The sequence below is a fragment of the Cucurbita moschata genome, unplaced genomic scaffold, assembly GCF_002738365.1.
Source record: "Cucurbita moschata cultivar Rifu unplaced genomic scaffold, Cmos_1.0 Cmo_Scf00001, whole genome shotgun sequence".
Classification (NCBI taxonomy): domain Eukaryota; kingdom Viridiplantae; phylum Streptophyta; class Magnoliopsida; order Cucurbitales; family Cucurbitaceae; genus Cucurbita; species Cucurbita moschata.
Window position 1 is genome coordinate 932,275 of NW_019268517.1, and position 12,126 is coordinate 944,400.

General features: G+C 39.3%; 3 protein-coding genes across 3 annotated transcripts in view; 1 reads left to right on the forward strand and 2 right to left on the reverse strand.

Annotated features, from left to right (window-relative positions):
- The first annotated feature begins 736 nt into the window (after nt 1-736).
- On the forward strand, nt 737-1,616 carry LOC111441652 (photosystem I reaction center subunit II, chloroplastic-like). The gene has a single exon (XM_023078725.1). It carries the CDS (start codon nt 811-813, stop codon nt 1,432-1,434), a length of 624 nt encoding a protein of 207 aa, XP_022934493.1. The 5' UTR covers nt 737-810; the 3' UTR covers nt 1,435-1,616.
- A 724-nt stretch (nt 1,617-2,340) lies between these two features.
- On the reverse strand, nt 2,341-4,822 carry LOC111441602 (thermospermine synthase ACAULIS5-like). Its single transcript, XM_023078655.1, has 9 exons — nt 4,598-4,822; nt 4,100-4,261; nt 3,760-3,862; nt 3,584-3,672; nt 3,355-3,511; nt 3,196-3,271; nt 3,042-3,100; nt 2,746-2,882; nt 2,341-2,675 (listed from the first exon to the last, which is right to left on the reverse strand). The coding sequence occupies exons 1-9, from the start codon at nt 4,738-4,740 to the stop codon at nt 2,582-2,584; spliced, it is 1,020 nt and encodes a 339-aa protein (XP_022934423.1). The 5' UTR covers nt 4,741-4,822; the 3' UTR covers nt 2,341-2,581.
- A 5,882-nt stretch (nt 4,823-10,704) lies between these two features.
- LOC111441595 (phosphatidylinositol transfer protein 3-like) overlaps nt 10,705-12,126 on the reverse strand; it is a 3,382-nt gene continuing 1,960 nt past the window's right edge. Inside the window, exon 7 of the mRNA XM_023078642.1 lies at nt 10,705-11,588. Coding sequence (XP_022934410.1) covers nt 10,881-11,588 — 708 coding nt within the window. The 3' untranslated portion in view covers nt 10,705-10,880. The remainder of the gene's footprint in view (nt 11,589-12,126) is intronic.

The window sequence follows — 12,126 nt, forward strand, 5'->3', positions numbered from 1 at the left end:
TGAGTGTACCAATATTTATTAACTGAGAAGATTAATAGCTCATTAACCAATATCCAAATGTAGTTTTGGTTCATTCATGTATCCCTCATTTACTTGAGTATCATAGCTTCGATCGTCAGCGAGTTTGTGTAATAGTGAGGTCTAGCCGACAAACGTTAAGAAGCAAAGATGACTAGTGTGGGTGAGGTGACATGTAGCTGAGGTAAAGTGAGGCTAACAGTGACAAGAACGCGACGATGAGGGTTTTTGAAACAAAAAATGTTTTTTTTTTATGGGTGTTGGATGAAGTTTAAAATTGGTTTTGAAATGGACGACCCTACATTGTCCATCTCGAGTATAAGACTTCATGCCTCATGACTTTGCTTTTAGTTACCAAGAATGCGTATCCTAATGGAGATCTATTTCTTATTTATAAACCTATGATCGGACTTATCTCTCAACAATCCTCAACCGACGTTACTTGATCTAACAAAATAATGACGTGATACTTAACATTAAATCAAATTCAAAACTTAAGAATCAAATTAAAATAAAAACTAATGTACTTTGTCCGAAAAACAATACGAGGATGAAAAAGAAAAAGGAAAAAAACATAATCCAATTCCAAAGTCCAAACACACAAAAATCTATGCGTATCAAAAACACTTGTTCTAATTGGCCCAACATGGATCATCTTATCCACTCCCAAATTCCCATCACCCACCAAAGAAAAAAACCCTTCCCCACTTCAAATCTTCTTAATCTTCATTATCCTCCATTCCCAACCCACCATTTCTCAATTCTCCCTCTGCTCTGCTCTGTTCTGCTCCCATGGCGATGGCCGCTCAAGCAACCCTCTTCACCCCATCTCTCACAACCCCCAAATCCACCGCCACCGCCGTCTCCTGGAAGCAATCCCCAACTCTCTCCTTCCTCAACGCCAAGCCCCTCAACCTCGCCTCCTCTTCCCGACTCGTCAAAGTCTCCGCCGAGGCCGAGGCCGCAGCTGCAGAAGCTCCAGCCGGATTCTCCCCGCCAGAGCTCGACCCAAGCACCCCTTCCCCAATCTTCGCCGGCAGCACCGGGGGGCTGCTCCGGAAGGCCCAGGTCGAGGAATTCTACGTCATCACATGGGAATCCCCCAAGGAGCAAATCTTCGAAATGCCGACAGGCGGCGCCGCCATCATGAGACAAGGCCCAAATCTGCTGAAATTGGCTAGGAAAGAGCAGTGCTTGGCGCTGGGGACGAGGCTGAGATCCAAGTACAAGATTAAGTACCAATTTTACAGGGTTTTTCCCAACGGAGAAGTACAGTATTTGCATCCCAAAGACGGTGTCTATCCAGAGAAGGTGAATCCAGGCAGGGAAGGAGTGGGGCAGAACTTCAGGTCCATTGGGAAGAATGTGAGCCCCATTGAGGTCAAGTTCACCGGAAAACAAGTGTATGATTTGTGAACAAAATTTCCCATTTCTAATGTTCTTATATCATATGAATTATCTTATCAATCCTTGTTATTCTCTCTGTCTTGTGGCTGCTCTGTTTTGTTTAGCAAATTCCGATGTATGTTAGATTGTAAATTTGTCGCATGTTTTTGTTTGTTTTGGTTGATATATGCTTATGATCAATCATTTCTACATTTGTGGTAGATATATGCATGATTTCTGAAACTATACTATATTTTTCTAAGAAAAGATTTGAATTCTCAAAACAAAAACAAAAACAAGTTTTGATACGATTGTACTCTCGAAAAAGTCATCGACGACGATAACTAGGTTAAGTGGAAGAGAGTGTCACGACCTCACCGAGAGAAAGTAGGTTGTGACCACACACATCAAGATAGACAAGAGGAGACCCTCAAGTGGCGTTCATCTAACCACATGGGAGCAAAGCTTGAGAAGTGTCATGATGCAACAAAAGAGGACAGTGCATCATTCAGTACACCAAGCGTGTGCATTGAAGCTAAGCCGAGGCATACACAAGATTCGAGAGACCGATAACTAGGTTTAGTGGAGAAGAGTGTTACAACCTTAATAAGAGAAAATAGGTTGTGACCCCACATGAGGGTCAAGATTGAGAAGTATCATGATGCGATCGAAGAGGACAGTGTATCATTCAACACACCAAAAGTGTGCATTGAAGCTAAGTCGAGGCATACACAAGGTTCGAGAGAACGACGATATGATTGTCGAAAATAAGCTCGTAAAGGATTAGGTAGGGACTTAGACCATAACCTTAAAAGTTGGGATTTCGATATGAATTTAGACATGTAACTCGAGAACTAAATCTCGAATTCCCGTCACTTCGTTACCAAACATGTTTCGTTACAAGACGAATCGTTCTTTTTCTAAATAATATTGAAATAAATATATAAGCTAAAAGCCCCCTTTTTTTCATTACTATTATATTTGTAACTTTAAAGTTCACTAAACAAACAATAAGAAAACAGAAAGAAAAAACAATACACAAAAAAGAAAGCAAAAAGAAGCCCAGAGGAGGAGGATTTTGTTTAATCTCTAGGCTAACCATGATGGTGGGATTTCTATACTCTTATTTAGGGGCCATTTCTTCTTCTTCTTCTTCTTCTTCTTCTCTTTTCACCTATCAAACTTGGTTCAGCTTGCAGGCTGCTGCAGCTCCATATCCATATATGAACCTCGCCGTTCCTTCCGTGTACACGTGCGTCTCGTTGTCGAGCCTACAAAGCTTCTTGTCAAATTCACAAATCAATCACAACATCAACAACCAAAACTATGTCGACCACTTACGACTTCCGAACAGCCTTGCTTAACGTCGAGGCCGATGAGAATGTCTTTCCATCAAAGTACTTGTTCTCCCCTTTGATTCTTTGCTTGATTCTTTGGTCTAAATCATCAGCATTCAGCACAAATGGAGTGTCGGACGCCTAAAACATTCAAAAGTTTAGAGCTTTACTCGAAACCGATCTGAACAGAACATGTTCGAATTATCGTTTTCCCTACTCGAAACCGATCTAAACGCACCCATGTAACCAAACAACCTCGAGATTGAATCGTTTAGCATGAAAAGTTATCATTTTTCTTACCATAACCCAACCCCAAGTATCAGCAAAGGAAGGAATATGAGCTGAATAAGGCACCACATCTACAAATTAGAAGCAAAAAACAAGAACAATCCATTAGTTTCCTTAAAGAAACATAGCCTAAAACCAATACAGATGATACCCTTGTTTAGCTCACATTTAAAAACTTGCTTCAAGGTGTTATAGATGCAAGAAAACACTTCTGTATGGCTGAAAATCCCAGCTGGGCCAGCCTGCATACGTTTCCACAAGCATTTAAGCTTCAAATCTCATATAAAATCTCTTAAGTTCTTCCATTTTCATCTTCCACAAATACCTGAGTGATGAATATGCCATCTTGTTTCAATCTAGGCTTCACAGTGTGCTCATAGAAGGACTTAGTGTAGAGTTTATAACAAGGACCTCCCTCAATTGGGTCAGCAAGATCGCCGACGATCACGTCGTATTGCTCCGTTCGGTTCTCGAGCTCCGCTCTACATTATGGAACTTATTAGCAGCAATCATAACACAAGATGAATCGTTAAAACCAGTACTCGAAACCGAACCTGGCATCGTTTATGATAAGTTCAAGTCTTGGATCACTGAAAGCTTCTTTGTTTACTATCAGATATGACTTGCAGAAATCAACAACTTCCTGTTCAATTGTTAATCCATCATGGGGTTAGAGAGATTTTTAGTATTGAGTAATGGAAACGATGAAGAAACCAAAACGAATTCGAACCTCGTCGATATCGCACATCACAACTTTCTCCACTGTCTTGTGTCGGAGTAGCTCTCTTGCTGTGGAGCCTTCACCTCCTCCCATGATGAAGATTGTCTTTGGACTGAGTTCAAAACATTACAAACAAGAAGATTCAATAACATTTTATATAGTTTGATTCTGTAACCGCTTAGGTCCAGGCCCACCACTAGTAGATATTGGTCTCTTTGGGCTTTCCCTTTCGAACTTCCCCTCAAAGCTTTAAAACGCGTATGCTAGGAAAAGGTTTCCACACCCTTATAAAGGATGTTTCGTTCTCCTTACGAATTATAAAAAATGAAGCATTAAGCTATGAAATTACTTGGGATGATGGAGAAGTGAAGGATGAACAAGGCATTCATGGTAAATGAACTCATCAGTTTCTGCACTTTGAAGCTTCCCGTCGATCACCAACGCCTTCCCGAACGGCTTCGTGTCGAGTAGCGCAATGTCTTGATACTGGGAAGCGCCAGTATGAAGTATGCTACGACATAACAATAACAACAACAACAAGAACAGTTGATTACAAAGTATGTCGATTTTGGCAGACAAACAATTTCCAAACTGAAGTTTTTATTGTGTTTTAAGGTTTCTTGTCTGTCTTTTCCAAGACCAATGGATTATTTTATTGAGCTCGACTTGAAGTGGGAAGGAAAAAAGTGTTCAACTTTTTAAAGATCCAAACATAAGAACCAACAGAGTATAGTTTAATGATTTTGTCTCACGAACCCCACTTGAAATATTCAAAAAACGAAAATTTTTAGAACTTGAAGAACATTAATGAAAATAAACAGAGGATTCAAAAAAACAGGACAGCTACCTATTAAGAGCAAACGACCATCTTAAATTCTCTTCGATCTCCTCCTCGTACCAACAGCTCTTGCGATACCCATTTAGGGTATGACCCTTCTCAATGAGTTCATTACCATTGTTAACCAAATTTGCAGAGGAAACATCCGCCATTGTTGATGCAGAGTGAAGAAACAGAGAGGAAAGAAAAATACAGAGGAGAAGAGAAAGGTTGATGGAGAAGAAGGGAAGGAAGGTGGGGTATTTAAAGAAGAGGATTATGATTTTGATTTGGAAATGAAGAGAGAGAGAGAAAGAGAGAGAAACTAAATCTGATTGGACAAAGGCTTTGGCTATGGAGACTGTTCGAAAAGTAATCTCCAAAAGAAAAGAAAAAAATCCTTTTGGATTTTCGTAAAGTTTCAGAGACCAATGTTCGTGATTTTCTAAGGATGATTTGGTCGCGTGGTTCCATTTTTTCCTGTCTTTCTTCTTCTTCCTCGTCTGTTCTGTCTGTGATATCAAAGAATTTAGGGACAACGAAGAACAGAGTTCACTTAAATTTGGTAAAGATTCAAACTTTGGAACAAAAAACACCCAATTGATGAAATTATGAAGAACCCAGTGGGTAATTTGGATGAAGGAAGCGAATTGAAGTGTCTTTTTGGTGAGTGGAAGAGGATAAAAGATGATGATTGAGAAGGTGACAATTACCGAAAATCCAGGTTATTCATTTCTTCAAGAATGTGTTTCAAAATGGTGATGAGAGAGAGAGGGAGATGGGGGAAGAGAGAGAAGGGCGTGCAATGAGAACCATCATAATATTCTCTCTTTGCTCCAAAAGATATGAATGAGAGCGTGCTATGCCAAACGCACTCATGAACATCACCATACAGACATCCAACCCAACATGTAAAAAAAAGAAAACAATTCAAAACAAACCATAATAAAAACTCCCTTTGTCCCTATTGAGTTCCTCACTTCAATCATCTTCATCTACCACTTGTCGGGATTTTCACGAGATTATTGCGAAAAACGCTTCTTTCTGTCTCGTCAGGACCCCTCAAATGCATAGCTCGAACGGTGTAACAACTCAAGCTCATTACTAGCAAATATTGTCTGCTTTGATCCGTTACGTATCGTCGTTAGCCTTACGGTTTTAAAACGTGTTTACTTATAAGGAAATGTTTCATTCACCTCTACAACTGATGTGGGATCTCAAAATCCACCCTTTTATTCCCTAGTGTCCTCGCTAGCACACCATCCGATGTATAGCTCTAATACCATTTGTAACAGCCCAAGGCTACTACTAGCAAATATTGTCCGTTCTCGCCCGTTACGTATCGTCGTCAGCCTTACGGTTTTAAAACGCATTTACTTATAAGGAAATGTTTTATTCACCTCTCTAACTGATGTGGGATTTCACAATCCGCCCCTTTATGCCCTAGTGTCATTACTAGCACACCACTCGATGTATAGCTCTAATATCATTTGTAACAGCCCAAGACTACCACGGGCAGATATTGTCCTCACAGTTTCAGGACGTGTTTTCTAGGGAGAGGTTTTCACACCCTTATAAGAAATGTTTCGTTCCCCTCTCCAACCGATGTGGGATTCCACAAAATGGGAACGTTGATGCAAGTTACGCATCAGTACAACGTATTAGAATAACTAGTCTCTCCATGTCACTGCAACAGTACATGATATCATCCATTTCAAACATGGTTCCACCCGATGATTTCACTTAAAAATTTTGTTCTAACCATGATTTCTTTTAACGGGTTTCTCAATGTTTAATCGATGTGAAACTATACGAGCATTTCGAGTAGGACGTGCGAATAGTGGATGGATGGAAGGAGGTGGGTGGGTGGCATTGGTGGAGTGATGTGGTAGTGTTATGGCCAACATGTTTATAAGCACAACAAAAAGGAAAAAAAAAAAAAATCATCCCTTTGTGGGGTGATGATTTGATTCACCCACCTCTTGTTTGGGAAAGCTATGATAACCTCAAAGCCCTACAAGACTCCTCAAAAACCAACCTCTTGTCTCTCTATCTATCCACATTCTTCAATTAATATGCATTTTTCATGGTTGGGTGACCTGTAAAGTTCATCACTTGGCCTTTGCTCCAAGTGATTTTGCTCATCATTCAACATCATGCCTTAGAATCTTAATTATAAGCATGCTCCCATTGCAAATTATGGGTGCTGTTCTTCTCCAACAGTCTCAATTTTCTTCATTTATCATTCCTTTTTCATTTTCGTAGTGTATTTAATAGAAATCCCATGTAGTTCTTCGTGATTCTTCAAAATTTTAAATTGGGTATCTAAGATTCGAGCGGTATAAATAAAGTTTAGTAATATAATCTATGTTAGATGATAAAGATCACGTTTTTATAATGATTCACGAACCAAAATGAGATATTTTAAAGTAGAAGGATACAGCGAAAGCATAATAGCATTTTGCTTCCTTATGGCTCAAACTTTGTAACTCTTTTTCTAATGTTTCCAAAATTAGAATGGGTTTAAGCAAAGTGCTTTTAGTATATTAAAACTACTTTCTAAAATTTGAATATGAAGCATAGACAAATGTAAATTGGTTTGATGGCTGTTGTTCTCAAACCTAACATTTAGTACATGTTCACTAGCATATATCGTTTGTTTTGGCTCGTTACATATAAAAAACGCGTACACTAGAGAGAGGTTTTCATACTCTTATAAGGAATACTTCGTTCCCTTCTTCAACCAATGTGGGATCTCACAATTCACTATCTTTGGGAGCCAACGTCTTCGTTGGCACCTCGCTTAATGTCTAGCTCTGATACCACTGTAACAGTCCAAGCCCACCATTAGCAGTCATAATCCACTTTGATCCGTTACATATCGTCGTTAGCCTCACAGTTTTAAAACGTGTACGTTAGGGAGAGATTTTCACATCTTTATAAGGAGTGCTTCGTTTCCCTCTCCAACTGAGATGATCTTGAACTATTATAGGTCCCTCTTACAATTTCATTATTGAAGGGCCTAATAAGTTTGAATTTGTATAAAATGATAAATAATTAATGTTTACTTTACATTCTAAACCTAACCTAGACCAAGCAAATACCACTCTGTTTATAGTAACCATGGCATGGAAAAGTCAAAGGATAAGGGTTAATTAGTACTTAAATTAACAAATTGTTGTATTAAATTTGAACACTTCGATTAACTCTAGTGACTAATAAGTCAAAACAAATTTCTTGTTTCCTTATTTGATTTGCTTACCAATGTACTTCCACTTGTTATGTTCTTCGTTTTTGGGGAACAATCTGACTTTTTTTTTTTTTGGCAAGGATATTTTAGTCATTTGTTAATTGGAATTATGAAACAAAGAACAAATTTTTTAGAGAAAAAAATCCATTTTTACACCTTAATTTCATAAGATTTTGAGGTTAATTCAAACTATTAATTATATAAAATTTGATATTGTTGAAGTTCGACGACCTAAATTTTACTTGATCGACTTATTAGAACGTGGAAGTAAATGTCGCACAATCACGTTGTGGGTCTTGTCAGTTGTGACACTCAACACCCTACGACTCACGACGGTGACAGTGACAATGGGTGGCGTGCAGAAGCTCTATATGAACAATATGGGGCTGCCATGGACTTGTAAGTTGGTGATGATGTAATTATTCACTGAGATGTTGTAAGTTGTAACTTGTCTGTCAAGCCCATTTTAAATTGTAACGCTTCCTTGATCGATGGTATTAGAGGCCACTAGCCGGCCCTTGAAACGGACAATAGAATCTTCATGATGAAACATGGTGTGAGACACTCATTTTCAACCAGTAACATTCATATTTACTTGCTATTGAACATATTCTGTCTCAATTTTAAAACGTATTTGTTAAGGAGAGGTTTACACACCCTTATAAGGAATGTTTCATTCTCCCCTCCAACTGAGGTGGGATCGCATAATCCACTCTTCTTGGGGTCCTTGTGTCCTCACTGACACACCACTCGATGTCTGACTATAATATCATTTGCAATAGCTCAAGTCTACAACTAGCAGATATTGTCTGCTTTGGCCCATTACATATCTCTACTCCCCTTGGGTCCTAGCATCCTCACTGACACACCGCTCGATGTTGGACTCTAATATCATTTGCAACAGCTCAACAACTAGCAGATATTGTCCGCTTTGACCCATTACGTATCACTGTCAGCCTCATAATTTTAAAACACGTCTATTATGGAGAGGTTTTCCACACCCTTATAAGGAATGTTTCGTTTTTCTCTCCAACCAATGTGGGATCTCACAATCCACTCCCCTTGGGGTCCCAGCGTCCTCACTGACACACCGCTCGATGTTTGACTCTAATATCATTTGCAATAGCTCAAGCTTACAATTAGCAGGTATTGTTCGCTTTGGCCCAATACATATGTCGTTAGTCTCACAGTTTTAAAACGCGTTTTTATGGAGAGGTTTTCCACGCCCTTACAAGGAACGTTTCGTTCTCCTCTCCAACCAACGTGGAATCTTAAAATCCACTCCCCTTAAGGGCCGAACGTCCTCGCTAGTACACTGCTCAGTATCTAACTCTGATACTATTTATAATAGCTCAAGCTCGCCACTACCAAGAAATGGGTCGAAGGAATGGGGTGAGAGTGAGGTGACGATGGGGCTTAGGCCAAGGTTAAGAGGATGGACCGAAACAATGGACTTCAGAGAAGACAGCTTCATGAGCCATGGGCTTCACCCTCCAAATCACCCACTTTTGGGGGACAGCGTCCATGTTGATGTGTCCATATTCCTTCAAACAAAAACCAAACACTCCAACACTACAACTACTAAACTCCAAACAAAACCTCTGCAACTCAAACTCTAATGCCTTGTCCTCATCCAAACCCTAATTTTGCGGACCCCATTTATATTTCTACTAAAAAAACCACACAAATTCACTGCCACCATTAGATTCCAAGCAAAAAACGGCACTGGTTTTTGGCGATGTCATATCTTTTGGATCAATAGAACACAAGACAGAACCCCCCCTCTCATCCAAACGACATGTAGTATACGACATAAATCTTACAATATCTCACTCCCCAAAACTACATGTGTTCTCCTTCTCACCATCCCGTCTCTCATTATCTCTGCCCTCTCTTCAATTCCCAATACTAAAATCTCCATCTCCGATCATTTTTGTAACAATTTAAGCACACTGTTAGAAGGCCGGAGAGGGTTTAACCCTATCCAAGCCCACAACTAGTAGATACTGTCCACTTTGGCCTATTACGTATAGTCATCAACTCCATTTCTGCATATTTACCACGAATGTTTCATTCCTCTCTCAACCAATTGGGATCTCACAATTTTAATATTTTTTTTGTTGGATGAAAGTCCCACATCGGCTAATTTAAGGAATGAAAGAATATTATCTCTATTGGTATGAGGACTTTTGTGAAGCCCAAAGAAAAGACTAATAGAACTATTCGGAGGGGCTGGAGTGGGTAAAACAGTACTCATTATAGAATTGATCAACAACATTGCTGAAGCTCAGGGAGGTGTATCCATATTTGGAGGAGTAGGTGAGCGTACTCGTGAAGGAAATGATCTTTACATGGAAATGAAAGAATTTGGAGTAATTAATGAAGAAAATATTGCAGAATCAAAAGTAGCTCTAGTACCATCGGGAGCTCGTATGAGAGTTGGTGGACAATATCATACCATTATGGAGATCCGTGATTCCTAACACGTTTGACTTTCTCAATCAACTTCCAAAGGAAAAACCCCGACACATATTCCGAATCCTAGTAGTCCTACCCACTTGGTGGTAATGGGTGAACGAACGAGTATTATTCATTTAAGGTTTCAGCTTTCAACCATCTTGACATTTGATTTCACCGGCTCGACCACGCTACCCATTTCCCATGCATGGTTTTTTTTTTTTTTCTTGTTTCAAAACCCCAAAAACGTAGACTTTGTGAAAGAACCACAAATTTCAATGAAAAAAAAGGGACAATTTGCACACCATTTCACATCCCACTTAGCACGTTGTCGTCTTGTCCTCAGACTCGAAGCTTTTTTTTTTTCTTTTGTTCTTGATCCTCCCAAAATCATCACCAACTCGGACCGAGTCAACAAATCAAACCCATATCAACTCGTCAATTATTTTTAATACTAATGAGTAAGTAAGATTCGAGAAACATAGTCAACTTTACTTGAATTCATGTTATAAAAATTCGTATGTTGTTACTTCTTGTCTCTATGTAAGGAGTAGAGAAAGAACTGATTTTTTTGGTTTTTTTTTTTTTTTTTTTTTTTGTATTGGATCAGAATCGTTGAGACAATGACACGTGTTTACGTCTGAGATTTGGAGTGACGATGGAGATCAATCCGCCAAGTGGTGGCCTCATCTTTGACCTGTAGATCATCTCATCGTACGGTCTTCTGTATAATTTCAACACTGGTCGGAATGCTTCCCTGTTTTTCTCTGTTCTGCTGACGTGGCATTCTCTCCGGAAAAACACTGCCGGCGATTGCAGGAACGACGGCCTTGGTGTCCGTGGGTGGTTGACCTTTTTACCTCCTATGCTGGCCATGGCGGCGCTCTTCGGCGGCATCGGCGTCGACGGGAACAAGCTTTTTCTCGTCAGCCTCGAGCTGTAATTCCCATCGTTGATTCCGCCACGTGGCGTTCTAGCAGCCGGTGATGCGAACGACAGTGAACGGGCGTTGAGTGGAGAGATCAGTGCGGGACCCAGTGGTGAAGGACTGGTGGGACCCACTTTGGAAGCTGACGTGTCGGTTAAGCTGAGGTACCAAGGTTTGAGTGAGTCGAAATGGTGGGATACAGTGAAGGAGAAGCGTGAGGATGCAGATGAGCCAATCTTAGCCGTTGGTTCCATTAACGATTGATCAAATCGGAGGGACGACGCTCGTGGATAGGCGGCGAAATCGTTAAACTCCAACGAATCTTCAAAGTCAAGAGACGAAATTACCATCGTAACCGTTGATAGCTCAACGAACGGTCGAACACCCTGCAGTTCCATCATTTAAACATACAGTTAAAAACACCAGATCCAATAACCCATCAACTCAAAATACTTTCCTTTAGAATATTTCTCCAATTTTACTAAAATTTAAATCCAATTTAAAACTTTTTTTTAACACATACAAATAAAAAAATAATAAATAAATAAAATAATTAATGTTGAACGGGACGAGACTCCCGCCCAAAAACCTCAATTCTCATTAAGAAGTCGAATCAAAGTCCTACCATAGTCGGGACTACCCTAAATGGACAAAAATAAATAAATTTATATCCATGAAAATAGAAATTTTAAAATGGAATATTTTATCATAAATTTAAAAAATAAATTGACTAATGAGGCAATACTGGCCCACAATAGGAAGAAAAAAGAAACTACATTTAAAAAAAAATAAATAAATAAAGTAGAACAAAAAGCAAAAGACAAAACATTTTAAATAAAGTGTTCAAACGTAAACAAATACACTGCAGTCAATATATATATATATATATATATATATATATATATATATATATATATATATATA